The sequence below is a fragment of the Ambystoma mexicanum genome, chromosome 10 (genome assembly GCF_040938575.1).
Source record: "Ambystoma mexicanum isolate Mex_15411 chromosome 10, UKY_AmexF1_1, whole genome shotgun sequence".
Lineage (NCBI taxonomy): Eukaryota > Metazoa > Chordata > Amphibia > Caudata > Ambystomatidae > Ambystoma > Ambystoma mexicanum.
The window spans coordinates 331,502,024-331,529,579 of record NC_090932.1 but is presented as its reverse complement, the minus strand read 5'-3'; the positions used below and the strand labels follow the sequence as shown (position 1 = coordinate 331,529,579).

The 27,556-nt window shown below is 47.3% G+C and overlaps 1 protein-coding gene across 3 annotated transcripts in view; it reads right to left on the bottom strand.

The window, feature by feature from the left end:
• The window catches only part of NSD3 (nuclear receptor binding SET domain protein 3), a 2,619,674-nt gene that overhangs the window by 2,451,011 nt on the left and 141,107 nt on the right, over positions 1 to 27,556 (bottom strand). For all 3 annotated transcript variants that reach the window (XM_069617934.1, XM_069617935.1, XM_069617936.1), the window contains exon 2: positions 7,123 to 7,844. In XM_069617934.1, the coding sequence (XP_069474035.1) occupies positions 7,123 to 7,800 (678 nt within the window). In that variant the 5' untranslated portion in view covers positions 7,801 to 7,844. The remainder of the gene's footprint in view (positions 1 to 7,122; positions 7,845 to 27,556) is intronic.

Sequence of the window (27,556 nt, the reverse complement as noted above, 5' to 3'; positions counted from 1 at the left end):
ATGTTGTTCTTCAGATGATGAATAGACGAGGATGTCGTCAATGTAGACAACAACACACACGTCTATGAGTTCTCTAAGGACATTGTTCATAAAATATTGGAAAGCAGCAGGAGCATTACACAGTCCAAAGGGCATCACTTGATATTCGAATAGCCCGTACTTGGTGCGGAAGGCCGTTTTCCATTCATCGCCCTCTTTTATCCGTACCAAGTGGTAGGCTCCTCTGAGATCCAGCTTTGTGTATATACATGCATCTTTGACTTGGTCCAGGAGTTCAGGGATCAAAGGTAACGGGTATCTGTTTTTAACGGTGATCTGATTCAGGGCGCGGTAATCTATGCAAGTCCTAAGGTCTCCTTCCTTTTTCGGAACAAACAACAAAGCCGATGAAGCTGTAGATTTTGAAGGACGGATAAACCCGTTAGCTAGGTATTGGTCCAGGTACTGTCTGAGGTGAAGGTTCTCTGGCTCGGTGAGTGCATAAATCCTGCTGCAAGGAGGAGTTGTTCCAGGTATCAGATCTTTTTGACAGTCGTAAGACCTATGAGGAGGCAGGGTGTTAGCTTGATCCTTCCGGAAGACGACTTGGAATTCCTGGTATTCGGGAGGTAATTTGGGAACCTCCTCAGAAGAGATTGCCGCTAGTGAAACGTCAGGCCGAGGATAACAAGTGATAAAACACTCTGGAAACTGAACCGTCTTTGCTCGCCAATCGATCTGAGGATTGTGCTTCTCTAACCAAGGGATTCCCAGAATGATCTGGAACTGAGGGGCCTTGATTACATCGAACACGATTCCCTCCCGGTGTCCATCTTGACTCACTAGCGTCACTTCTTGGGTGGCATGCGTTACTGGTCCGGAGGCTATCTCCGTGCCATCCACAGTAGTGATGACGTCTTTTACTGCCTTAGGGACAAGGGGTAGATTCATCCTTGATACCATTTCACGGTCCACATAGTTACTGATTGCTCCGCTGTCAATGTAAGCTTCAATTGCATGCAAACGATCCGGACGTTCAGGACTAATGAGGACCATGGGTATCACGAAATGCGAGGTCACAGGACAGATCTTAACGCTCGGCAAGAGGACCTCTACTCTTGTCGGGCGAGGTCGTTTCCCTGCTCAGAATTTGTGGTACAGGTATCCGCGGCTCCTACAGTTTTCTTAGCTGGTTTCACTGGACAGTCCCGAAGAAAGTGTCCTGAGTTTCCGCAATAGAGGCATAATTGCAGCTGCCTTCTTCTTTCCCGCTCTTTCTGGGTTAAAGGTCCTTTCATGCCCCCTATTTGCATGGATTCCACAGTGTCAGCTCCCTTATTCGAGGTCTGTGGTTTAGAAAACACTCGGGTATCAAATCTGGAACGATCTGCCTTCCTGTTCTGTAGTCTATGGTCCAATTGGACAACTAAGTCAATATAATCAGAACATTCTTGTGGAGGATTCACAACTTGCGCTAACACATCCTTGAGCTCTCCATGCAGGCCTCTGTAGAAAAGCGTTATTCTCTTGTCCTCAGGCCATTGTGTTTCCACTATGAGTCTATTGAAGGAGGCTATATAAGTCAAGAGGTCTTGATTACCCTGTCGTAATGAGAAAAGTTCATTGTCCAAGGCTTGCCCTTGTGCATGTCTTGCGAACAGTTTCTCCATACTGGACTGGAAGGCCTGAAAATCATGTAAAACCGGATCATCCTGGGTGACTAAAGGGAATCGACCAATCTGCAGCGCTGCCACTGAGATAAGAAAGCACGAAAGCCACCTTGGTCTGGTCTGTTGGGAATGCAGCTGGTCGACATAAGAAGTGTAGGCGGCACTGGTTGATGAACACTGCGAATTTCTTTGGATCACCAGAAAAGCGTTTGTAACAACTGCCTAGCAAGGTCCTCGGTTCGCTCCTTGGAAATTATCAGTTCTCTTCTTAGAGAGTTCGTTTCCTGACGAGCTGCATGTACTTCTGCTCTTAATTCCCCGAGCAACTGGGCTAGTTGATCAGTGTCTGAGGTTTCCATTGCGCCTGGGTAGGAGTTTTGTGGTGGGCTTCGCGTTCTGTAACGCTCACCTGATTCCCACGGAGGCGCGGGTCTTGGCAGGAAGCTGTCTGACTCGAAAAGCGATGTGCAGGACTCGATTGGCTTCTGGGGTCGAACCTCTTCGCACTGTGTGTCGGACTCGAAGAGTGAGGTTTCTGCAGGTGAAAGAATATGGGGGTTAATGGTATGGGTTGTTGAATGTCCCTCTCTCTCTCTTCCCAGCTTTTTCGTAGAGCCTCCAGGTCAACGTGCTCACCTTATATAGGTGAATGCTGGGCTCTCCATCTGCGTCTGGTGCAGGGTGCCGTTGCCAGTTCCTTCACTGGTGAAACATAGGCCTCTTGAATTCAGAGGATGGTTACCGTCGTTATCTGCACGAGCGGTGAGTTTCTGGACACCTTTTGTCTTTATAGTCTTTAAATGCGTGTCCCGTTTATATGCAGACTCTGTATAATGCTTGTCCCTTATGTATTGCAGGGCTTTTGAGATGGAAGGTGAAGTGAAGCGCCTGGAAGTTCGTAAGTATGGCAAGCGCTCTAACTGTCTCTTTCTTTGCAGCTTAGTTCGTGTTAAAGAGACGCCGGAGTATGGGTAGGCGTTCTATTGCGACGAGCATGATGGAGGTAAGTAAATACCTGCTTAATGTCTTGTCTTTTGCCTTTCAGATGTTGGTTTACAGCGCCGGAGTTCGCGGAATGCCAGTAAGTTGTTAACGATACTTTGTCTTTACAGGCGGCGATGCAGAACGAAGAAATCCGGAATTCACAGCGTGCCGGTAAGTATGGCAATGCTTTTGCCTTTGCAGGTGGAGATGCGGCGTGAAGAAGCAGCCGCCGCCGATGGATCAGGTGAGTAAGTACTGCGTGTAAAGTTCGCCTTGCTAACCTGTTGTTTTCTGTTCTTTGCAGGTGCTGATGATGTCTGGATACTGAAATGGTAAGTAGGATTCTTGCAGGTCCAGGATCAGAAGAAGAAAAGCCGGAGCAGACTTGGTGAGCTTTCTGCTGCAGATGCAGAATAACGCGAAGCACGCTTCATCTATCGGGTGTGGTTTAAATAGCCTTGGAGTGATGAGGCGTCTTCTTCCATGGCCCCGCCTAGGTAAGAAAAGAGTTCCAGTTTCCAGAAGAGTTCCAGTGCTGTATCCAGGGAGTGGAGCTGCCCCACCCAGGTAAGAAAGTAGTTCCTGTTCTTAGATAGCTTCTAAGCGGCTGGTAAGTAAGCAGCATGGTCTGCTGCAGGTAAGTCCACCCAAGCATCTTCACACCTATTATGAGCCCGGCGCTTCCAATGCCGGGACCAATGGTTTTGATGAGCCTGGTGCCACCGGTGCCAGGACAAGGTCCAAAAGGTCCCAGTGGGGACCGGCTGGTGCCTAGGATTAGGGTTAGGGGCCTGCTTCCAAGAACGTTGGGCTGGTCCTGGCTCCTTGGAAGCAGTGATCATGACAGGTGGGTATTAGTACAGTGAGCGGTAGACACCTGATATCACTGTATGCAGATGATATGCTCCTTTATTTGCGTTATCTGGAAGAGAACCTGCAGTATGTACTGGAGGTGCTGGACTGCTACGCCACTCTCTCAGGCATATCAGTGAACCCTAGAAAGTCTAGTCTGTTCCCCCTGGCAGATATAAGAATGTCCCGTTAGAGAGGCTGCCTATCCTGCCAATACCATGGCAGATTGAGACATTTAGGTATTTGGGAGTAAGTATCTACCACGAGATTGAGGCGGAGCACAAACATAATACAGGAGAGAGCCGTAGAAGGGGTCAAGAACAGCATGGTATTTTGGTCTAGATTGCCCTGTCCATGATGGGGAGGGCGGCCTTGCTTAAAATGGTGGTCCTGCCCAGACTCTTGCATTTCTTTGTGAATGTCCCGTTTTTGATTCCCAGGAGCCTATTTGTGCGACTCCACAGCATGTGCAGGGGCTTCGTGTGGGGTAACTCCAGAAACAGGGTGGCTTTGTGGAAACTTCAGAACCCGTGCGATAAGGGGGGCATAGGCTTGCCAAACTTTGAACTTTATTATCTGGCGGGGTAGCTGCTGTATGAGGATTCGGCGGAAGCTAGGCTTTTGCGGGAAGACTCGGCCCAATACTTCCCGAGGGAAGTGGTGTGGTTACAAAAGGATAAACTGATGGGAAGGGGGTGGCTATTGAGGCTGGGATGGAAGGTCTGGAACAGAACATGGAAAATGATGGGGGATTCGGAGCCGCTCTCCCAGCAGGCCCCATTGGTGGCGTTGTGTGGTAAAGACTCAATTATTTGAGTCAGTCCGTAGATATTGGGAATCGGTGGGCCTGGCCACCCCTGGGGACATAGGGCAAGAAGGAGAGGCATTGGACTTCCAGAGGCTGCAAGATGAGACAGGGGTGCACAGAGGCCAATACATAACCTACGCTAGGCTTGTGAAACGGGTTAGAGAGAGATGGCCTGAGACGGCATTGGCAGATGACCCTGATGCCTCCCTGGAAACCATGTATGATGTTTCAGAGGGCGGGCACGAAATATCGAGGATATACGAGCTCCTGAGAGCGAAGGCTGGGAAGGAGTTGCTCCAATTGAGACAGGATTGGGAGGAGGAGGTGGGTGGACCCATGACGGACGGGCAGTGGGAGAGAGCCCAGAGTTAACATAAAAAGGTGTCCCAAAACGCGAGACTCCAACAACTCCGGCTGTATGTTACTCACAGGGCTTATCTGACTCCCCAGAAGATTGCAAGGTTTGGAGGCTCGGTCACGCAGAAATGCCCCAGGTGTGGGGAGGTAGAAGCAGGGCTACTACACATGTTTTGGGCCTGCCCGGAAGTGTGCAGATTTTGGGAGGAGGTTAAAATGAAACTGGCTGGTGGGGGAGTGGTGTTGGACGTAGGATCAGCTTGGTCATGTATGCTTGGGATCTTTCCCAGACCCCGGGACTTAAGGCACACAAGCAAGATGAAGGATTTGGCTTATGTTCTGGCCAAGCGCAGGATTGCTATGGGCTGGAAGGCGGCCCAGAGGCCCAAGGTGGAGCTATGGTGGGCGGACCTCTTGAGGTGGGCGGAGGCGGAATCCGTAGTATGGTTTGAAGCGGTCACTAGAAGGGGTGAGGAGGAAATAGGGCCCCTGCTGGCCTGGCGGCAACTGGTGGCCTCTATGGCTAATCCACACCAGGGTCATAATGAATCTGAGGACTCAGACGATGAGCGCATAAGCACTGCCACCCGATAGTGCTCCAGCAGACGACACAGAGGAGCTGGCTCTAGTTTGAGGGGGGGGGGGGGGGAGTTGGGGAATTATGTTATGTAATATGATGGTTTGATGATGCTTCTATATGCGGAAACATTTGTATTGCGTGGTGTTTTGTTTGGTTTTTAAAAAATTAAATTAAAAAATGTTTAAAAAAAAAAATTAAAAAAAAAGAATATCAGGCTCAAGACAGAGGGTGACAGGGAGGCTGTTCCAGAGGGAGGCGCCTGCTGAGGAAAAATGATCTCCCTCCAAATCTTTGCTTGGAGAACCTGCTCACTCGCAGACGGTTGGCAGTAGATGAGCGGAGGACACAGGAGGGACAGTATTTAGGAAGGCAACATTAAAGGTAAGTAGGTCCCAGACCCCAGAAAGCGTTGTGGACAATGCATAGGGTCTTGAATTTGATCCTTGGAGCCAGTGGGGGGAGAGGGGATTTCAGTGCCGGAGAGATGCAGTCCCTGGGGCCAAGGATAAGTGTTGCGGTACTGTTCTGGATGAGTTGCAGAGGGCGCAGAAGCAGGGAGGTTGAGTAAGAGGCTGTTGCAGTAGTCCAGCCTAGAGAGGACCAGGGCTCTGGAGACAGTGAGCCGCTGGAGGAAAGTGAGAAAAGGTAGAGTGCCTCTGAGGAGGTGTGGTTGATCGATACTTTTTTGAGATGTCAGAAATGTGTGAGGAGAAGGAGAGAGTGGAGTCGAAGATGATCCCAAGGTTTTTGGCCTCAAAGGTGGGGTTGGGCGCAGATCCAAGGAAGGCCGACCAGAGTGAGGGGGGGGAAGCGGGAGCAGGGGTCCCAATGCAAACAATCTCAGTTTTACTGCCATTGAGAGAGAGGTTGTTTGCAGTACACCATGCCTGAATAGCGGACAGACCGGTATGAGTGAGGAGGAGGAGGAGGAGGAGGAGGAGGAGGAGGCGGCGGCGGCGGCCGAGGGTAGCCTGAAGGATAGTTGCGTGTCATCTGCATAACACTGGAACTTAGAGGAGAAAGTCGCAATCACACGTGCCAGGGTGGCCATGTAAACATTGAAAAACCAGTGCGATAGTCGAGAGAAAGGCACCAAATTTGACCTGGGATGCGCGGTTTGAGAGAAAAGAGGTTAACCAGGCCAGAGCCTGACCTGCGATTCCCAGGGTGTCACAAAGTTGTGAGATCAGGATGTTGTAGTTAACGGTGTCAAAGGCGGAGGAGAGATCAAGGAGAACGAGGACAGAGGGCGTGTTAGTGTCAAGATTTGAGAGCATCAAGATTTGAGAGCAGGCCTTCACAGGTGTTCAGAAGAGCAGTTTCTGTGCTTCTGGATGCTCTAAAGCCAGACTGACGGTCGTGGGAACAACTGTTTGCTTCCGTGTGGAGGTTATTAGACAGTATACCGTGTATTAGACAGTAGGGGGATGGGGGGTGGGGGGGGTTGAACAAGCTCCAGCACTAACTGGGTGCTACGGTCGACTGGGTCAGGGAGGAGAGAGGAGGACAGCCCCAGACACCACACTTGAAAGTTCCCGAATTACTTTCAACATCAGGTCAGCAACCAAACTCCTAAAGTTAGAAAATTACTAACAATCAATTGATCATACAAGTATTTCACTACATAGAAATGCTAGATATGCACTTCCCAATTCCACTCGCCTACATTGAGTAGCCCACCTTGTTCACAGTTCAACTATATCGGACATTCTATTCCCACGTAGATGGTCTATCCTCCACACCCATCAAAGCAGGACTACATATTGGTGCTTAAACCTTTTGTGGAAAGCAGCGATAGCACCCAAGTGATATTGAATGATAAATACAATTCATTATGTGCCACAATTGCTTAAGAACATAATGCTTATAATGATTGTCAAAATAACACTTACTTGATGTTCTAGCTTTGGAATTTTGTGCGCCCTGCGCTCCTCTGATCGAGAGCAATAATGTTTACTGTTTTTTTTTCTTTTTTCTTTTCTCCTTTCGTGTCGTCTTTTGATGTAGTCACTTGCCTGCACTTCATTTAAAAGATCTCCACAGAGAGAGGACTCAAAGAGTTCCTTGCCATTTAAAATAGTTTTGGTTATTTTTAATTTGATTTCCGGAGAGCCAGTCTTTTTAGGAATTATTGTCTGTGTCAAAGTAGAGGGAGGAGGCGAAGAAGTGAGCTGCGGCTGGCAAGGTTTTTCAATAAATTCATGAGGTTTCATGTGTGGATTTTCAGTGTGATAATATTCAGAAGGACTGAAGTTTCTAATTGCTCCATATCCATTGGAGGAGCCATTTGGATACTGACTGTATGTGTGGTATTTGGCCTGTGGTTCGTACATACTGATTGTTGGTGGATAGCCATTTGTGATCGGAGGAAGGTCCTCTGCTGTGGGCGTTGGGTAATTAAAGCCTTGCTGCAACCCAGTGTCATATGGAGTATGTCCACCATCTTCACCAATATCACTGCTGGCATCATAGGCTTCATCCTGGCGGATGTTGGCTGAGTCAATCAGTTGGGGCGGTTGCTGAATTGTGTTTCCCATGATCCCTTGCATGAAAGAAAAGGAGAAATCCATTGTTCTGCTCCAGCATCCTTAGCTTTTCTTTTCTCTCATAGGGCCTAAAATGAAGAATAAAAGTTCAGACACTATCACAATGCAAAAATCCACATAAATCTCAGAGTTGATCTAACTGCCGATGTTCATGTAATTGCATCTTTCTGGTCGGTTTTCTTAAAACAAAATAGTTTAAATGATGACATGAAGCATTTAACACCCATAAAATGCATGCATAACAGTAGCCTCTAAATACGGTGCACAACACTATAAATGAAAGCATCAATTTTAGTGTGCAGCGACCAAACTCTTCAACTAGCCTTACCAGCATTTGTCCAACTACTCACAGCCAGAGACGAAACTGGGTGTGTATGTTCTTTAAACATATTCCAACTCATGAAGTGCTGGGATTGCATTTAGTTGCCTGGCTAAAACAAACCTTTGAGCTTCCAGTAAAAATAATCCTCTAAGGATCAGCCACAGGCAAGTATTCTGAGCACAGAAATTGTAAACCGTCCTAACTGTATGATAGATACTGGAAATTTGAACAAAAAGCAACCACGCCCCCCACCCACTCACCACCATCCTTCATCTCAAGGGAAACTCCATAGTGTAGAGGCTGGAAACAAGAAATTGCCTAATGCTATTTGGAAAAAAAAAGTTTGTAGGAGAGAGGAGAATTTGATAGATTTCTTTCTAAATTGTCTTCATGGAGTAACTTTGAAGTCCTGGACAGCTACACAAGAAGCATGGAATGTATACAATCAGCAATAATATTATCCTTTTTCAGAATCATGAAGTGCAAAGAAAAGGCTGGTGTTGTGATAGCCAGCTCAAAAATGATGCAAGGTATCATTTATTGGACTAACTGAAAATACTATGTATAGATGGAAAAATGCAAATGCAAAAATGGCCTTCAAAGTCCCATAGACTTTGAATTTCATCAGATGGTGCAGAGTGAAATTATTTGGAAATAAAACCCACAGAACATTTCATTCTAAAGGGGGCAGGAGAAGCATTTTAAACTTCATTGGCTGAAGGGGAACTATCGCGAAATGCAGGTCTGGAGTTGTATTTTACCTAAAAGACAATTAAAACTCCTGGAAGCAGGGAAAATTGTTTGAAAACTGGCAGGAGGGGTGGATGAGGGAGCATGTGCACATTTTAACTTTTAATGGGCATGCAAGGCACTACAAGGACACAGAATGGCTGGCCCTCAGCAAAGATTAGACTTTACCTGTCATATAATGGCTGCCACTTGACATGTGGCATTGGGCACGAAATAGCAGTATCTGGTCAGATGAAGTAGTGCCTAGGTTTATGGTTGGTGTGGCTTGGCACAGTAGGCTGTAGCATGGCAAGAGGGACTGAACCAGGCATATGTAAAGCAGAAACTGATTGCAGTACTTGGATACAGGCTTAGCATAGGCAGCTGCATCCGATATGTGATGGTAATATCTAGACAAATGTCAACAGACTAAGGCGATTGTAATTGGGCAGGTGATAGTACTATAGTGGTATAGGAGATTGCGCATGTCATAGGATGGCAGTACCTTAGTATGTGAGGTTGTACTTTGCTATAATAAGATATATCTCTGAATACGACAGCTGTACCTGGGCATAGGAGCCTGTTCCTTTAAGAAAGAGGCTATGTGAGTGAAAAGAATGTATACTTTTTTCAGAAGCAACATGCATTTTCCAAGAAAAAGTACACTACAAAGCATGGGAAACAAGACAGTGGGTACACATTTGCTAGAACATTTGGAGAAGGAAGCTGCATATTTTGAGATGCATAGGTAAATAAACCCCTGTAGAAAATTAAAAGACCCATCCCCTGCTCAGTATTGCGCTTACATCATATACGCTGACACCATCTTGATTGTTTGAGATGTTTTTATTGATATCAGTGTCAGTATGTGTCGAATACAGAGACTTTGGATCATTATCCTTCTCAGCATGTAATCAACAGCACACAGCCACAATCGCATTATTTTTCTTTTTAGAAAATATCAAGAAATAACTTTGATATGAAATATAAACTATTGTTCATAGAGTAACATGGGGATGAGGGGGGAAAGTGAGAAGTTAGGAAAGCCTTGGATCTTTAAACCAAATGCACTAAATTGTAAACCCAACCTCCCCAACATTCCTTTCTGAGAAAGGACTCCACAATAAAAAAGCTACACACTGTAGGGACTACCTTACTCCTAGTCCATAGTCCCCTTTCCTCCATACTTGTGGGACATTCCGTCCTTCGGGACGAGACCGGAGCACTTTTGTAAAAATGCATCAAAACTGGTTTTGTCCTTTTATTTTTAAGCGGGGTACTGCACGCGGCTGTGACCCCGTTCTCCTGAGCTCCGCCCCACGCATCGCCGTTCAGTCCTTTTCTATCGCCAGGTCTGAGATCACTTAAGCAATAATAGAGGATACTTTTTAGTGGAGACGGTGGGCGGGCGGGCGTATGGAGGAAAGGGGACTATGGACGAGGAGTAAGGTAGTCACAACGGTGAGTAACTCTGTTATACTCCTATGTCCCGTCGCCCTTCCTCCATACTTGTGGGAGATTGCAAAGCACACCTTACAGGTAATACGAGTGGATGAGGAAAAAAAAAACCTTTACTGGAACAGGTTCTTAAAAAAGGACCTCAGGTCAAAGCAGTAATGCTTACTGAAAGCTGATGGGAAGCCCACGTAGCTGCCGTGGCAATGGTTTCCCAAGGAACATACTTTTGGAAGGCAATGGCAGCTGCTTTGCCACATACAAGATGAGTATGGATGCCTTTCAGAGGCTGAAGGCCCTGAATGCTATAGGCTTCTGAAATACAAGAGGCAATCCATCGGGAGATAGTTGCTTTGTTAGTCATTTCCCCTACGGGTCTCTGAATGTGAGAGAGAGTTGGGAGGAGCCCCCAAGTTAACTGGTTCTATCGAGGTAAAACTTCAAGGCTCGCCTGACGTCCAAGTTGTGTAAAACACTCTCTGCATCGGATGGCAGGTTAGGAAAAAAGACAGGTACGGTTAGATGAAAATCGGTAACCACTTAGGCAGGAAGGAAGGATGAGTGCGAAGCACAACCTTGTCCTTGTGGAAAGTGAGGAATGGGTGGTCCACAGAAAAAGCCTGAAGCTGGCTTACTCACCGATATAACTGCGATCAGAAAGGAGACTTTCCTAGAAAGGAATTTCGAATCGGTAGTAGCCATGGGTTCAACTGGTTTATGGCATAACGCAGTGCGGACCACATTCAAATCCCATTTGGGATGAGTGGCGCGCACCGGCGCCAAGAGTTGAAGACCCGCAAAATGTCTTTTAATGACCGGGTTAGTTAGTGAAAAAGAACAGTGGTCCATGGACAGGTAGGCCTCAATGGCCGATAAGTAAGTTCTGCAAGACAGAACATGAATGCCTGTAGCTGCGAGGTGAGACACGAAAGATAGAACAGTGTCAATCGTAGAGTATCTGGGGTCAAGCTGTTTAGCAAAACACCAATGGCAAAAACAAGAACCATTTGCTCCTACAGTGAGCCCTCGTGGAAGGTTTTTTGGTTCTTCGATAATCCGCATATTGTCCTCGGACAGATTGAACTGTGCTAAGGATTTCAATTCGGGCACCATGCAGCCAAATTGAACGATTGTGGGGAGGGGTGCCACAGCTGGTGATCGTTCTGGTGAAGAAGGTTAGGAATCAGAAATAATCTGATCGGAGAAAGAATCACCAGAGCACCAGAATCTAGCTGGCCACCAAGGAGCTATGAAGAGGAGAGTGCAATTCGATGTGCTCCTGAGCTTGCAGAGTGACTGATAAATCAGAGGCCATGTAGGAAAAGCATATGCTCTCATGTTGTGCCACGGGATCTGGAGCGCCTCTCCCAAGGAGGACGCCCTCAGGCCGTCTCTGGATGCATAAAGAGGAAGTTTCCTGTTTGTAAGAGTCGCAAAGAGGTCCACTTCTGGAGTGCCCCATTGGTGAAAAATGTTGGAGAGAACATAACTGTTCAATTCCCATTCGTAACTGGAAGTCGACTGGCGGCTGACTGAGTCCGCAGTTACATTGATGTGACCCGGAATGTGTACAGCCTCGAGCCAAACCTTGTGTTGAATGGCCCAGTCCCAAATTTGTATGTTTAGGTCCACCAGGAGAGGTGACTTGTGCCACCATGCTTGTTTATGTAAAACATTGCAACAGAATTATCTGTGTAAATACGTACTAACTTGTTGGCAATCGACAGTCGAAAGGCTCCGAGCGCCAGAAAAAAATAGCCAGGAGCTCCAGATAATTGATGTGGAACTGCCTGTCCGAGGCTTCCACAGGTCGAATACTTCGAATACTTCGAGGTGACCCAGTGTCGCTCCCCAACCCAGAAGGGAGGAGTCTGTGGTAACCACCACTTGAGGGCAGGGCACCTGAAAGGAGGCCCCATTGAAAGGTTCCTGGTCGAAGACCACCATTGCAGATCTGACGTCAATCAGGAAATAACTAGGATCATCTTGGAATACGGGCACGAAGCCTGAGACCAACTGCTCTGAAGAGCTAGCCGAGTGCGCCTCATCTTTAGACGTGCAAGAGGTAGAGCTAGCACGCAAGAGGCCATGAGCCCGAGACGTCTTTGAAACCACCAGGCTGTCATGTGCGAGGACTTGAGGAAGAACCAACATGTGGTTGATAGGTCTGCAATCCTGTCTGTTAGGAACACCCTGGTGCTGACAGTATCCCAACGGAAACACAGGAAAATCAGGTCTCGAGATCGTCATGGACAATTTCCGCCAGTTCACCGACAGCCCAAGATGTAACAGGAGCTGAAGGCCATTTGTGGGCAAGGACTGCACAGGAGCCAATCGTCGAGATGTGGATATACATGAATCCCCTGCAGTCTGAGGAAAGCTGCAATGTCCGACATCTTCGCAAAGACATGCGGTGCCGAGCTGAGACAGGGAGAACCAACAATATTTCCGATGCGGGCTCCCTATCAGAATGTGCATGTATGCGTCCTGAAGGTCCACTACACAGTCGCTCTTCTGGAGAGAGGACTTTATTTGGCAAGGCGCGATCATCTTGAATTTCTCTTGGGGAAGAGAAAGCTTGAACTGGAAAAGATAGGGGAACAGGCTCCACCGCTCTGAGGTCTAGAGGTTTCTGTACCTCGGCTCTGAGGGAGGGGCAAGAAAAAGCCTGCCAGAGTGATGGACAAAACCCACCGGTCTTCGGTGATGGTCTGCCACGCCTCCAGACGAGACGAGATTCGTCCTCCCACCGGAGTCTTGTGCGACCAACAAAAATTATTATTTGGATGACTTGTCGGCAGGGAGGCTACCTGTCCCTGGAGAGGAGGCTTATGGCCAACAGAAAAACAGACCACCTTGCTGTTGTTGCTTAAGGCGGGGCCCGCCAACCGGATTTCAGATCGGCGCACACAGCGATCCTAAAACCCCCTGAACCCAGAGAAGGACTGAGTTTGGGACCCTGACCTCTGTGTATAAGGGGCCTCAGCTGGAGCCTTCACCAGGACCAATAAAGACTTGGCGGTCCGAGTACTCGCCTTTGCGAGTTCCTCATCTGTGGAGGAATGAAACAATTTGCTATTAAAAAGGAAGGTCTAGAACTTTGTCCTGCAATTCTTTAGTAAACTTTGTTGCATGGAGCCACGCTTGGCAGGAGATGTCGACACCAACCATAACGCATCGAGCGGAAGTATCTACGCGGTGTGCCGCAGATTCCAGAAGATCCTGTGCCAACACTTTGGCATCCAACAACCCGGCTTTGAAGTCATCTAGTCTGTCCGCAGGGATACACTCCCACTCCTGGAAATCAGCTAGCTCCTTCCACAGCCTAAGATTGGCTGCTGGCAGGATGAGCTTGGTGCTAGTTTGACGAAGTTGGAGCGCCGAATTGGAAAAGACTTTCTTGCCAATGGCGTCAAGATGTTTATCCTCCTTGGAGAGGATTAGGGCCGCTGCCGTGGAGGATGCAGATGCCGGCTTGGATTGCAGAGTGGCAGCTGCCACTACCGTGGACTTTGGGAGCGGACAAGGCTATATGAGATGCAGGCCAGTTTGGGGTTTATCCCAGACCTTACGGGCCTCAGCCAAGACATCCTTCTGGAGGGACAGGACAGTGCGCTCTTGCAGCGATAGGGTAAAGGCTCCCGAAAGCACCCATCCTGCGGAGCGGGGGCCTCGGCTACTGGGATATCAAGCAAATCAATCATATCCAGCACCCGGTCATAGAAGGCTGATAGTGGGTCTGTTCATCGCTGTCCTAGTCTGCCTGGTCCTCTTCCGGTGAAGCAGGAACAGGAGGCTGATCCGCGGCACATGGTGCCTCCGGCTTTGAAGTGTTGTCTAGCATCGCAACCAATGTTGTCTCTCTCAGGGATAGTGGGGGCAGAGGAGGAAGCGCTGGAGGAGGTCTGACAGGTAGAGGAGGAGGAGGAGGAGGAGGTGGCACCACTGGGAACTGCGTAGCGGCAACCAGGGCCAAAGGTGGTACCAGAGGACTGGGGTACAGCTCTTTAAAAAGTCCCTTAATGTATGCCCTAATGGGATCAGAGTGCATGAGCGTCTTAAATTTCCCAAAGAACACGTTCTCCGATGAAGGCCTATGCGCTGGAGTGGGCAGAGGCCACTCATAAGGGGCATACCCCCATGAGTGCAACAAGGGTGGTTGCCAGGACAGCCCAACGCAGGCTGGGTCCACGAAAATCAGTGGTGCAGAGGCAAGAGGAAGCAATACTGAATGAGGCAGCGGTGCCCAAGGGCGGAACAGGTTCTTGTAGTCCACATGACCTAAAGAATAACTGCTCAGCACCAAAAGGAATGCTCCAGCACCAACCGCCGTGAGCTTGGTGTAAGAGAGGTATCCAAAATGGCTACCATAGACCACGGAGCTTGAGCCGCCATTTTTTTGACACCTGAGGAGAACTGCGTCAAAGGAGAAAGGGAGTCATCGGTCTCCTCAGGGGAAACAGGGGTTTTAAGCTGAATTTTAGCCTTGAAACAAGGATCCTCGAGTGAGCTGGTGCTTGTCAGATCTAGGATGTTTACTCGACATCTTCGATACTGTCCCAGAATTAGCCTCCAGTGGAGGGACCTCGGCAGAGCCTTTACTCGAAGGCCTGTGGTGTGTGCCACCTTCCTTGTCCCCTCGACAGAATTGGTACCCAAACGCCGAGCGTAGGAATGGTGAGGAATACACCTCACCGACAAGACCTTCAAAAGGAGGTCCTTCGATTCTGCCGGTAGTGCATTTAGCCCCAACAAGAGGAACCTCAGTTTTTAAACCGGGACGTAATGCTCCCTTAATAGCGGCCTCGAGTTGTGACCCGGTATGGAAAGCTCCAGAAATGGAGACCTCACGGCGAACCCCGGTATCCAGAACCACAGAAGAACTGGACTGAACTTTAGCCCCCAAAAGGGGAACCTCGGAAGAATGGCTTTTATTGGCAGGCCCACTATGGTAACCCTCGGAGGACACTCCGGTGTGCCTATTAGGCTCCTTGCGTGACACCTCAGGGATGCACCCAGTAGAAGAGCAACGCAAGCCAATCCCGGTCTCAGAAGAACCCAGAAAGGAGTCCCCAGGTCGGGGTGCCCTAAAAAGTAAGAAGCTTACCGGGCGTTGTCTCTTCTCGTCGATCAAGAGCTGTAAATGCGGTGGGGAAATGCATTGGAAGATCACCTCCCACCAAAAACGACGTGAAGTGTCCGGACGGACAGGGAGTCGCAATAAAGACACGAGTCCCAGCGATGTTTTCCGGGCCTAGACACTCCAGACAAACAGGATGAGGATCCGCCCCTGTGAAACGTTTGCATGAAGAACAGGATACGAATTCCAGACGCTCCAGCATAGACAGAGGACTAGGCGACCGTGGAACCGGAGCAAGAAGGAAGGAAAACTAAAAACTCCCAGTAATGCAAGTGCGTCCAGTCCCGACCGTGTAGAGAAAAGGACTGAAGGGCGATGCGCAGAGCTCAGGAGGGCGGGGTCACGGCCGCGTGCAGTGCCCTGTGTAAAAATAAAAAAGGACAAAACAAGTTTTGATGCTTTTTTTTTTTTTTTTACAAAAGTGCTCAAATCCCATTTCGAAGGATGGAATGCCCCACAAGTATGGAGGAAAGAGGAGAGGACTTAGGAGTATGGTGAAGATCCTCCATTGTGTAACTACTATGGAATCCCAGGATTTTCCAATGAGCACTCCTCAAATCATCCAAGCATTCCCAGCATTCCACAAGGGCATCCAAACAAAGCAAACTTTGGACCACATCAACTTTAGACTTGGAAGTGCACACAAATTCCTCCTTAATGGAAGAGTGTTTACCTGGGGTCATGAGTCAAAGTGTTGGACTGTCAAAACTCTCCCAACCACTTCCTCCAGCTTCTTTTCCAAAGTCTTGCATGGTTTTATAAATATTTCTTGCTTCTCTGTATGAAACGTGAAGAACCATCAATGCTTGCTTTCGCTTAGTGAACTTGGCCTCTGAGGTAATGTAATGTCTGCTACTTAACTGATAAAATTACCTATTCTTGTTGAAGGTCAACTTGCGCTTGAAAACCTCCTCGGTCCCCGACCTTCCTCCTCTGGTCCGCCCTTATGCCCTGTATAAATGTTGTCAGAGACTTGTTACCGGGAAACTGTGCATATACACACGCGGGAAAACGTCTCTGTAAGAGACCCCTTCAGCTCAGTGTCTACATTAGCAAAACGCTTGCCATTGTCAGCATTGGAAAACCCCACCACTTGAGATCTGCTTCTCCCAGGCGTCTCCATGGCCTGTTTCACTTACAAAGAGTTCCTCGATAGAAAATCTGCAGTCCTGGTCACACCGCAGAACATATAAATTAATCTTGCATCAGCATTTCCCACTTTCCACCCACATCCGCATAAGACAGCGCCAAAGCATGAGAAACGCAGAGGAGGGGTATACCCACAGGGACACATTGTATCATTGCTGTCTTTTGAACACAAGAAAGTGAGCCAACAGTTTCCACAGTACTCAGACAGGTTTCAGTTCTTAGCAGCGATTATTAATCAGGTATATTTTGCCGAAACTTGTTGAAACAGGCTGTAAGTTGGAGGCTGCGGCCACATCTTGAGAGGGCCATTTTAGAGCCTAGTCCGTTCCACCTAACCTTCACTGTCATCCCACCCAACCATCACCGTCATCCTCTTTAAAACTTAAATGTCTTGTGGAAAAGCTAATACTACACCCAGGCCACTATCCCTTTTGTGCCACATACACTAGCCTAAAATTCACCTGCTACACACAAACAAAAATAAAATGTTCATATTACAAATACATAGGTTAGTACTATGCAGAGACCCAATTGCAAACAGTCTCCAACTGGGTGGACACACCAGAAGGAGACTTGAAACGTCTACTAGGGGGTTTTCCTGCGCGTAGGAAGGGAATTTAACTAATATGGGACCCAATGGCAACTAGGGGATAGAGAGCGATCTATGCAGTACCAAGGGAAGTCTGGAAACAGGTATTAGGGAAATCCCGGAATTCCCATCCATATAGTCCGGACCTACCATTGAGTTTTGATCCAGGGATCAGGCAAATACTGACCAATCGCAACTGGGCTAAAGTACAAAGCAAAGGGTGTACAAAAATGGTGGGATCTCTATGAAGAAGGGAAATTGCTACCATTCCAGGAATGACGTCAACGGCATGACATGCTTGAAGGGGCTTTCTTAAGCTACGCCCAAATTGTAAAAAGAGTAGCTAACCTATGGGAGGAAACTCCAGTAAAACCAGAAAATAGCCCCCAATGCACCAGATGCTACAAAGTACCCATAGCAGGGCCTTGATATCATGCCGCTATTTGTTGATGAAGGAAAGTAAGGAAAGGAAGAAACCTCTGGAACTAGCTGTAAAAGCGAAATGGGAAAGGGATGTTGGGAGAGTGTTACCCGAGGAACGATGGGTCAAAATATGGGAACCAACCTGTAAGGTATCAAGAAATACCAGGTTCAGACTAATGCAATACAACTTACCCACAGAGTATATATATGACACCATCCACACTCCATACGATTAACCCACAACACCCACACACCTGTCTGAGATATAAGGAAGCCACAGCAGGCTTCTGGCATACGACATGGGATTGCCAGGTGATCAGAGCATTTTGGGAAGAGGTAGTGAGTAAGACTAACTCCTGGGCAAATAGCAAATAGATGTGCACACCTGAAACATGCCTATGAGGGACACTATCGGGGGGGGGGGGAGCGAACAAAGTCCAAAAGGAAAATAGCATCCTTTCTACTTATATTAGCCAAACTTCAGAATTGCAATCTCTTGGAAAGACCTGAAGGGCCCATCAATTCAGCTATGGTTGAAAGATGTATATCGATGGAGGATGGTAGCGATGGAGCTACTTGGAGAAAATACCTCACTAGTTTTAGCAATATCTCGCCTACTGACAAATAATCGATCAAATATCTCAGCTAGTCGGCGTGTAGGGATTTGAATATAGATCATTTTGTGTATGTCTCTATAATACTATCTAAGTTTTATCTGTATTAGTCTTAGCAATTGAGTTTTTGTTGTGTCTCAACATTTTATGATGAAACAAATTTAATTACATAGAACTTATTTTGTCAGTTCAGTGATCTTGTCGCAGCTACATTTAGGAATAGTTTAATCTATGTTTTGCACACTTATGCTTTGCATACGTAATTTGAATGATGCACGACAAACTGAATTGAACTGAATAGTTCACTGCATCTGCTGCACAATTACGATTCTGCACAAAACAGTTGAATGATGTGTTTATTGAAGAAGTTCTCTTGTCAGTTTGTATCAATGTCTAAGAATTGCACTGTATTTACATCCAATTGTTTACTGCATGGTTTGCACATTTGTGATTTTGCACAAACTAGTAGGGATGCTTTGTATAGTTGAACTTAAGTGGTGGTCCGGATTAAGGACCAAAAATGGTACGGTTTTAACTTTTTGTTGTAAACTTAAATATGTGAGTTGTTCCATTGTAGGGATTTTTACACTTATTGTCTTAAAATTGTATGATTTTATTATGTGAATAATGTGATGTTACAAAATCTTTGTAAAGGTTTTTGTTTAAACCAACAAATAAAAAAATAAAAATATCGATGAAAGATGGCAGAGATGGAGATACTTAAGAGATCAAGCTCCAGTGGTTACGGAGGCGGACAATAGTATGGACTGGGGATAAATGAACTGATGAATACCCCCCACTTGCGTCCTCCGTAATGGGAGTGGCAAAGAAACTGATTTATTGCATGTCAGAGATTAATCTTTAAAAAGAAAACAATTTTGATGCAGAGGCGCTGATCTGTATTACCAGTGTTAAGTTACCCGCCTACACCTGTGCAATAAACAAGTGCAAAAACCATTAACTTCTATACCACAGACTGATATAGTTGAGGTACCCGTACCACTATCACCGATCCGATTGCCTGGCCCTGAGAAGCAAACGGGTGCAAAAATGTTTTATTTCACAATCTGAACGAGAACTCTGAAAATGTACGTTGTTTGCCTTTTGCCCACAGAACACGTTGGAGAACGTAAAATGGATGTACTGTGATACTGTATACACTTATAGTAATGTAATGATGTTGGATGCTGTTACCACTTTACCAATAAACACATTTAAATAATAAAAATCAAAAATAAACCACAGCTTTTAACACCTAAACAATAAAGATTACCCCGGCTATAGCACAGGGAGTCTTGATTCTATTAAAGACACAGAGGCAAGCATTATGCTTCAACTTCCTTTATTTCCACTCTGCCAGCAGATTTAAATCTACACTTTTCCTTTAATAACTTTTTTCAAAACAGAAAATATAAATAAAATTCAAAAAATCATCAAATGCCATGAACCAGAGTGCCCTACGAGTCACTTCCTGCCCAGGTCTTTTCCTCTTTTGATGCCCTCCAACTGACATCTAGCGAAAACGCAAACTGAAAATCCAATAGAAAACCAAACACTGCCCTCTGCTGCGGCCTAACTGGTACCACTTCTGGAAAGGAATTCTCCTATGGCCAACGCGGCCACCTCGTCCGTGACACTGTGCCATCTCTGAGAAAGGGAGAAAAATGTGTGCACACCACTATTGGTCTATATTTAGAGAATAATCTGACAAAAACCAAGAGGCTGGTGTTAACTAATTTAAGGTGCAGGGGAAGAACTAAGGTCTTGGCACAAAACCCTATTGTATATACGAAAGAAGAAAAGGACCCAGAGTTCGGGTCCTCCCGTCCCATGCACACTCTTTTAGGACCGCTGAAAAGGAGGTTTAGTGATCTAGAAGAAACAATATTAATCCAATTTGTAATTCAAGACTACAATGCTTCGTCAAATATTACGCATCAACATGTGATTTTAAAAGAAAACATCAGTGATTTACTCAAACAATTGTGGAAGCAAAAAAAAACATCAAGTTGTCCAATATTGAAGGCAGACGCGTTTCGAGAAGTCTCTTCTTCTAGAGCCTAATGGGACCGATGTTGAATCACATACATGAAATAGGAAAAAAATGTAATAGATACGGTTATAAGCCTGAACAATTAGAGCAAATTATTAAGTTGATATTTCAAACCAGACAAAAGTAGAAAAACAATCACATAATTGAACAATCAGTCATTAAGGCAAAAATAAAAAACAGATTAAAGTCCCCAAATAACCAATTTGATGATGATCATTGTATGTAAATACAAATCTACAGGAGATATACAGAGAAACTGCATCATGGCTGCACTGGTTATATACGCATCGGGTTGGTAGTCAATGGAAGGGAGGAAATGGGGATAGACGTGACCGAGATCACCACAGTCTGTAAATAATAACAGTAATGTGAAGAAGTGCAAAACACGAAAAGTGCTTAGGGCAACATGAATGCAATTCTGGGTGCGGTCTTAAAAGGAGAAACACTCACCAATGAAAGCGAGTGGCACTCGGAGTCCCTGGAGCCAGAGAGCAAAATATTTTTTACGAAGACCCGGGTAGACATAAGGCAAATAGGAAGAAATCCTAGACTGCCTTCATTTACTGTTTGGAGAAAAGAAGGGTGTATTAGTCCTCTAATCACACGCGAAAAAGAAAACCCCATACACACAGGGCGTTCCATGGCGTTTTCTATAAATAGCATTCGGGAATCTGTACAACTTACCCTTGTTCTAGATAGCCCGATGAAAATAATGTGACTGCATATTCCTGACTGATTCAATACAAATGAATATGAGCTGTGGTCAGGGGGCAGGGGGAAGGCGGCCAAGTCATCGCGATGGCGGGGTCATCGAGGTGAAACTGTATTAATCGGAGCGGTGTGTGCAACAAAAGCTGACACTGCTGATATAGGGAAGAGTAAAATATGAATAGAATCAATGAGAAGAGTAAACGAACAGACGGTAGAAAATAACAGAATGAGAAACAAGTGGTCTCCAAGAAATGAGCATGGACAGCAACTACCTCAGGAATCTGGGTAACACAATCCAGTGGGTACGTTATGAAAGTACACAGGGACAACAGTCTGCGTGGAGTTGCGTGGGCGGCCGCTGCTTTATGTTCAAGTTGGACTATCTGTAAAAAGATAACAGGGCGTGGCTATTCAGGGATAACTATGATCTAAAACAGACGAGAACAGTAACTCAACATCACGTACCTCCAAGATGTAAAAGTCTGCAGAATTCACTGCACGATCAAGAAAGCATCCAGATCCTTGGAGACAGACTGCTACTAAGAAACCGGGCGACCATTTTAGGCACGGGAGGCATGACAACGTCCTATTGACATCGAGGAAGGACTCTAGAAAGTGGACCGAATACTGCGGCGTCCATCTTGTAATAGACATGTGTAGTATAACGGTGCTGAACCTGAAGGCTAGCATTGGATAAGAAAGGGCTGCAAATGGTAATAATGGATGTGCAGGAAAGAATACACAAGATAAACGTGAAGTGATTGGAAAGGATCTGTATCCAGAAGCCCAGCTGGCAGGGAACTATAAAAATAAAGAAGTGGGGGTCAAAGAATGCTTATAACAAATCTTGAAACAAGGTTCACATAAAATGGCGGTGGAGTCAGTATTATGTGCGGCAAATACCTACAATAAACATAGCAACCTGCATCAAGCCAAGGGGGTAGGTGAACTGAAATGATATCGAGGTCGGAAATGGGTCTGGCAGATGGCCTCACGTTTCATGCTGAAAAAGACAACACTACTTAACGTGCATGTTAGTGATAGAAAAAGGGCATGCTAGCCCATTATACACATGATGCATGGTTATCATTACACAGTTAGTGGCTGTGTAGTTATGGTTAAGTTGCTGTTTCCATTGGGCGATATATATATGATACATTACTCACCGTAATCGTATTTCTGATGCTTGTATCTGCTTAGATTCACATGCTGTGCATAGGCCGACATCTAGTGGAAGTTGCGGAGTATTACAGTTTGTTTTTCGAAACTCGAAAATGGGCGTCGACACAGGGCATGCCAGTAATACTATCCCTAGTGTGACGTCCACTGTACCCAAGATCCCTCATGCGTATAGGATCCTCAGATTGTATTTTTTCTGACATGAGGTAGCATGAGGAGTAGTGTGAGTACAGATAATCCAAGCAGATAGACAGAAAGGTAAGACTACCATCAATCATGCGCCTTCTCTCAGAGGGGAGGAAGGGTGGGTCGCATGTGAATCTAAGCAGATACAAGCATCAGAAATACGATTACGGTGAGTAATGTATCCCTTCTGAGGCTTGTGGAATCTGCTTAGATCACATGCTGTGCATAGATTAGCAAGCAGTACCTGAAGAAGGAGGTGGGATGTGAGAAGGGTCATGAGCAAATAAATGTCTTAGAACTGCTTGTCCCACTTGGGTGTCTGCCTTGGAATGGGTGTCAATGCAGTAATGCTGAGTAAAAGTGTGAATAGCGCTCCAAGTAGCTGCTTTGCAAATGGTGTCAAGGGGTACATTTGCAATGAAAGCCAGAGTGGCCCCAATGCCTCTAGTAGAGTGGGCTCTTGGCGTGAAAGGCAGAGTTCTTTCAGAGAGTGAGTAACACAGCTGGATACAGTTAATAATCCACTTTGAGGTGGCACCTTTAGAGACGCGACCCCCCCCCCCTCTGCCTGTAGCTACGGAGACAAACAGTTGATCTGTTTTTCTTAGCGGTCTGGTTTTATTTACATAGTAGAGGACCGCCCTACGCACATCTAGGGTGTGTAGTTTCACCTCAGCCGAGCTTTGCGGGTCCTGGAAGAAAGCCGGAAGCTCGATGGACTGGTTTACATGGAATTTTGATATAAATTTAGGTGAGAACCTAGGGTGTGTGCGTAAAACCAGTTTGTCTTTATGGACAGTAAAGAAGGGATCCTGCACTGACAGAGCCTGAATTTCACTGACCCTTCTGATAGAAGTAATAGCTACTAAGAAGGCCGTTTTATAAGTCAGGTGTTTGAGACTGCTTTTATGCATGGGTTTGAAAGGGGGGGCCATGAGCTTGGCTAGTACCACATTAAGGTCCCACCCTGGGGGTGGGTTTGAAATAGGAGGGTGAAGCCTCTTTACTCCTTCCATGAAGGCTTTAACTACTGGTACTTTCCACCACAAAACCTTACTTTGGGAAGTGGTGTAAGCAGACAGGGCTGCCAGGTGTACTTTCAGCGAGTTAAAAACCAATCCTGCATCTAGCAGGTGGAGCATGTATGTAACAGTAGTGGAAGGAGGGCAATCAACCGGGTTAATTGGTCTACTCTGGCACCAGATAACAAACCTCTTCCACTTGTCAAAGTAACAGTGCCTTGTATTTGGTTTCCTAGATTCCTTTAGGATGTCTGTCTATACACCTCTGTGGCAAATTGAGATGTCCAAACTCTATGGCCTCAGCAGCCATGCTGCCAGGTTCATTGAGTTGGGTTGCTGGTGCACTGTTTGACCTTGGTGCTGGGACAGTAGGCTGTACCAGGCTGGAAGTTTGATGGGCTTGCACACCGCCATCCTGCATAGGTGTGGGAACCACGGTTGTCTTGCCCACATGGGAGCAACTAGGACGAGCGTCATCGACTCTGTTCATCTTGTTCACCACTTTCCTGATGAGGAGTTGGTGGAAAAGCGTACGCAAACATCCCTGACCAGTTCATCCACAGGGCGTTCCCCTGGGAGTCTGGTTGGGGGAACCTGGATGCAAATCCTGGGCATTGTCCGTTTTCGCTTGTGGCGAATAAGTCTATAGTGGGGAAACCCCACTGAGAGAAGATATCTTCTACGACCTCTCTGTGTAGAACCCATTCGTGTTCCTCTGGGAGGGAGTCTCTGCTCAGAGCAACCGCTAGGGAATTGAGCTCCCCTGGAACATGTTGTGATGACAGGAAGATGTTCCGTCTGAGTGCCCATATCCAGATTTTCTGGGCAAGCTTGGACAGATTTGGCGAGCGAGTCCCTCCTTGCTTGTTCAGGTAGAACATGGCTGTTGTGCTGTCCGTCCGGATTTGCACTGACAGGTTTAGTAGGTGGGGCTCGAACGCCTGAAGCGCTCTGAATTCTGCCAGAAGCTCTAGCAGGTTGATGTGGTTCTTGGCCACTGAGTGAGACCAGAGACCCTGAGCTGTGTGGTGGAGATGGTGAGCTCCCCACCCAGTCAGACATGCATCTGTAGTGACTACTGCCTGTACGTCGGGATCGTAAAAGGGTTTCCCCTGTGCGAGATTCTCTCTTGTCCACCAGTGAAGGCTTTGTACCAGTGTTGGCGAAACGACCACTAGATCGTCCCACTGACCACTTGCCTGAGACCACTGTTTCGCCAACCATTCCTGCATGGGACGCATGCGCAGGCGCGCGTGGGGGACCAGGTAAATACATGATGCCATCATGCCCAGTAAACGCATTGCTTTGCGTACCGTTATTTGTTGACCGGACTGATAATGCGGAATTTGCAGTAGTATATTCCGAATTCTTTCTTCTGAAGGAAAGGTCAACCCCTCTTGGGTATCTAGGATTGCTCCTAGGAATTGTTTTGAGGTGCTTGGCACCAGGCTTGACTTTTTCTCGTTGATTGAGAAGCCTAACTCGTGGAGGAGGTCGATAGTCCTTTCAATGTTTGTCATGCAAATTCCTGGGGTTTCCCCCGTTATGAGCCAGTCGTCCAGATAAGGGTACACTGGGATTGACTCCCTGCGTAGGTGTGCAGCCGCCACCGCCAGTACCTTGGTGAATACCCTTGTTGCCGAAGCTATCCCGAAGGGCAGTACCTTGAATTGGTAGTGTCGACTGTCCACCTTGAAGCGCAAATACTTTGTGCGCTGGGAACATGGAAATATGAAAATAAGCATCTTTCATATCCAAGGTTGCCATGTAATCCCCCTTTTTTTAGGAGGGGGATTACCTCTTGTAGCGTGGTCATACGAAATTTTTGGGGCTTGACATACTTGTTGGCAGGCCGTAAATCCAATACTGGGCGCATTGTCAAATCTTTCTTTGGCACAAGGAAGTAAGTTGAATAAATACCCTTGTTTACCTGGTGTCCCGGGACGAGTTCTATCGCGTCCTTTTCTAGCAGAATGGCGATCTCCTCGAGGAGAATCTTCTGATGTTCTAAAGAGTGGACTCTTTGTCGTGGAGGATGGTTCCGGGGACGCTGCAGTAGCTCTATACAATATCCTGTGGATACTGTTGACAGCACCCATCTGTCTGATGTGATCCCTTACCAAGCCTGGGTGAAGTTGGAAATGCGTCCCCCTACTGGGGTTGCGGGAGAAGGGACCCTGAACTGAGCGTCACTGCTTTGGTGGAGGCGTGCCGCCTCCCTTGCTGGGGCTGCCTCTGCCTTTACTACAACCTCTCCTATTACCCCTGCCGGGTTTATTGGTTAACTGGCCAAGGGACTGGAGTGTTTCGTATTCGTCCTTGGCATTCTTCAGTGCGTCTTCGACCACCTTACCAAACAGATCGGCTTCCACCGGTTTGTCCAACAATTCTGCCTGGGTTTATGCCTTAAAACCAGACTGCCGTAACCACGCATGTCTTTTAATAACAGTGCCTGCCGCTATCAATCTGCCTGCGTTGTCTGCGGCGTCGAAGGTTGCTTTCAAAATGCAACCAGACACGGCTCTACCCTCTGCGGAAATCGGAGCTAACTGGCCCTTTAAAGGTTCAGGAGCAGAGGCTCTGAGTGCCGCGACTTCTTCCCACTGATGGCAGTTGTAGCTGGCCAACAGGGTGGTGAAGTTAGCAATCCTTGCTTGATAGGCGGACGTTGAGGCTACTTTCCTGCCGAAACCGTATAGTTTTTTGCTCTCCTTGTCGGGAGGAGCTTCGGACGATGACAAGGGTGTTCCAGCCCTCTTACGAGTGTTGGTGACAACTAGGGAGTCTGGCTTCAGATGTCCTCTTATATAGAGAGGGTCAGACTGCGCCGCCCTGAAAAGTTTTTGAACCCTGGGATTGACTGCTCTGGTGAGGTTCGGGTTCACCAGGGACGGATCTATTCTCCGCTCGCTAAATGGACTTAAGGATAGGGATGGTCTGGGCAACAGGCCTCCTTTCTCCCTCTTCTGCGAAGTCCCTCTCCTCCTGGACACCGTCGGTGTCAATGTGAAAATGTTCTGCTGCGCGTGCGAGAACCTCGTTTAGGAGGGGTTGGTTATCGACCGGGGAGTCGGTAACCGGGGCTTCGTTCTCTACTGGGGAATCTACTCTGTATGTTTCCGGGTCTTCCTCTTCCTGGTCCTCATCATCCCCATAGTAGCCAGTCCCGGTTTGCTCTACTACCATGCCAAATTCTTGGTCCTCCCCATAGGAAGCCTCTCCTTGATACAGTGAGTATGGTCTCGAGTATGGTTGTACCTCGAAGGGGTCTGACCTCATCAGTGTTTCAAACCGGGGCTTTTTACTCGGGGGGGATAGGATCATTAGAGCCTGAGGGTGTCGCCCCTTGTGGATCATACGAGAGGAAATGTTCTGGATTTTTATCATAAAAATCAGCCAAAGAAGACATTCTTGACATGACCCTATCTACGTCTTCACTGGACCATTTTTTGGAACTGGGAATGACTCTCTCAGCAAGTCTATGGGATTATCTTGAGTAGATTTGCTGGTTTTAGACATATCAGCAGACCTGGTTTTGTCTGTCTGTTTAGGGGGAGTGGTGTGTTTCACAGGTGTGGAAGAGTGCAAAGGCTGTATCTTCTGCTGTTTTCCCCCCTCCCTGTGAGTGGAAAAATGTTTTCCCTGTCCTTTAGTGGCTCCGGATGTTTTTGACGCCTGGCGTCGAGGATCGGGGGTGGGGTCCCCGTCCTTCGAGAGTGGGGCCTCACTAATTTTAACTGCGGGCTCCGACCCCTTAGAGCGCGGCCTGGGGGTGGAAGTCGTCTTCGTCTTCCGACGATCGAACTTCTGTTAGCCTAGGGAGCAAAGCACTCTTGGCAAGAGTGGATGATTGCCTGGAGTCATGCGGCGATCTTGATCGAGAGCGCCCAGAGGACACCGAATCGGACCGTTCTGTTTGTGCCTCTTTCCGAGAAATCGACGTTGTCGAGTCTCGGTTGGACTTAGTGGGTTTAGTGTGAGTAGTATGTGAAGCGCTTGTGTCGCCGGGGGTCTTCCCCATAGCCGCCCTGCCGGACGACCTTCTGAGGTCGGGGACCTGCGCTCGGCTGTCTTTCGACACCGTAATGCCCTCGCCGTCCGAAAGAACGGCGTCGCTGCCGTCGCTGAAGGCGCCCTCCGCTGCCATGGCCGCCTGCCTGGCGTGGTGGGCCCAACGCTTCGAACGGTCCTTAAGTGTCTTAGGTTTA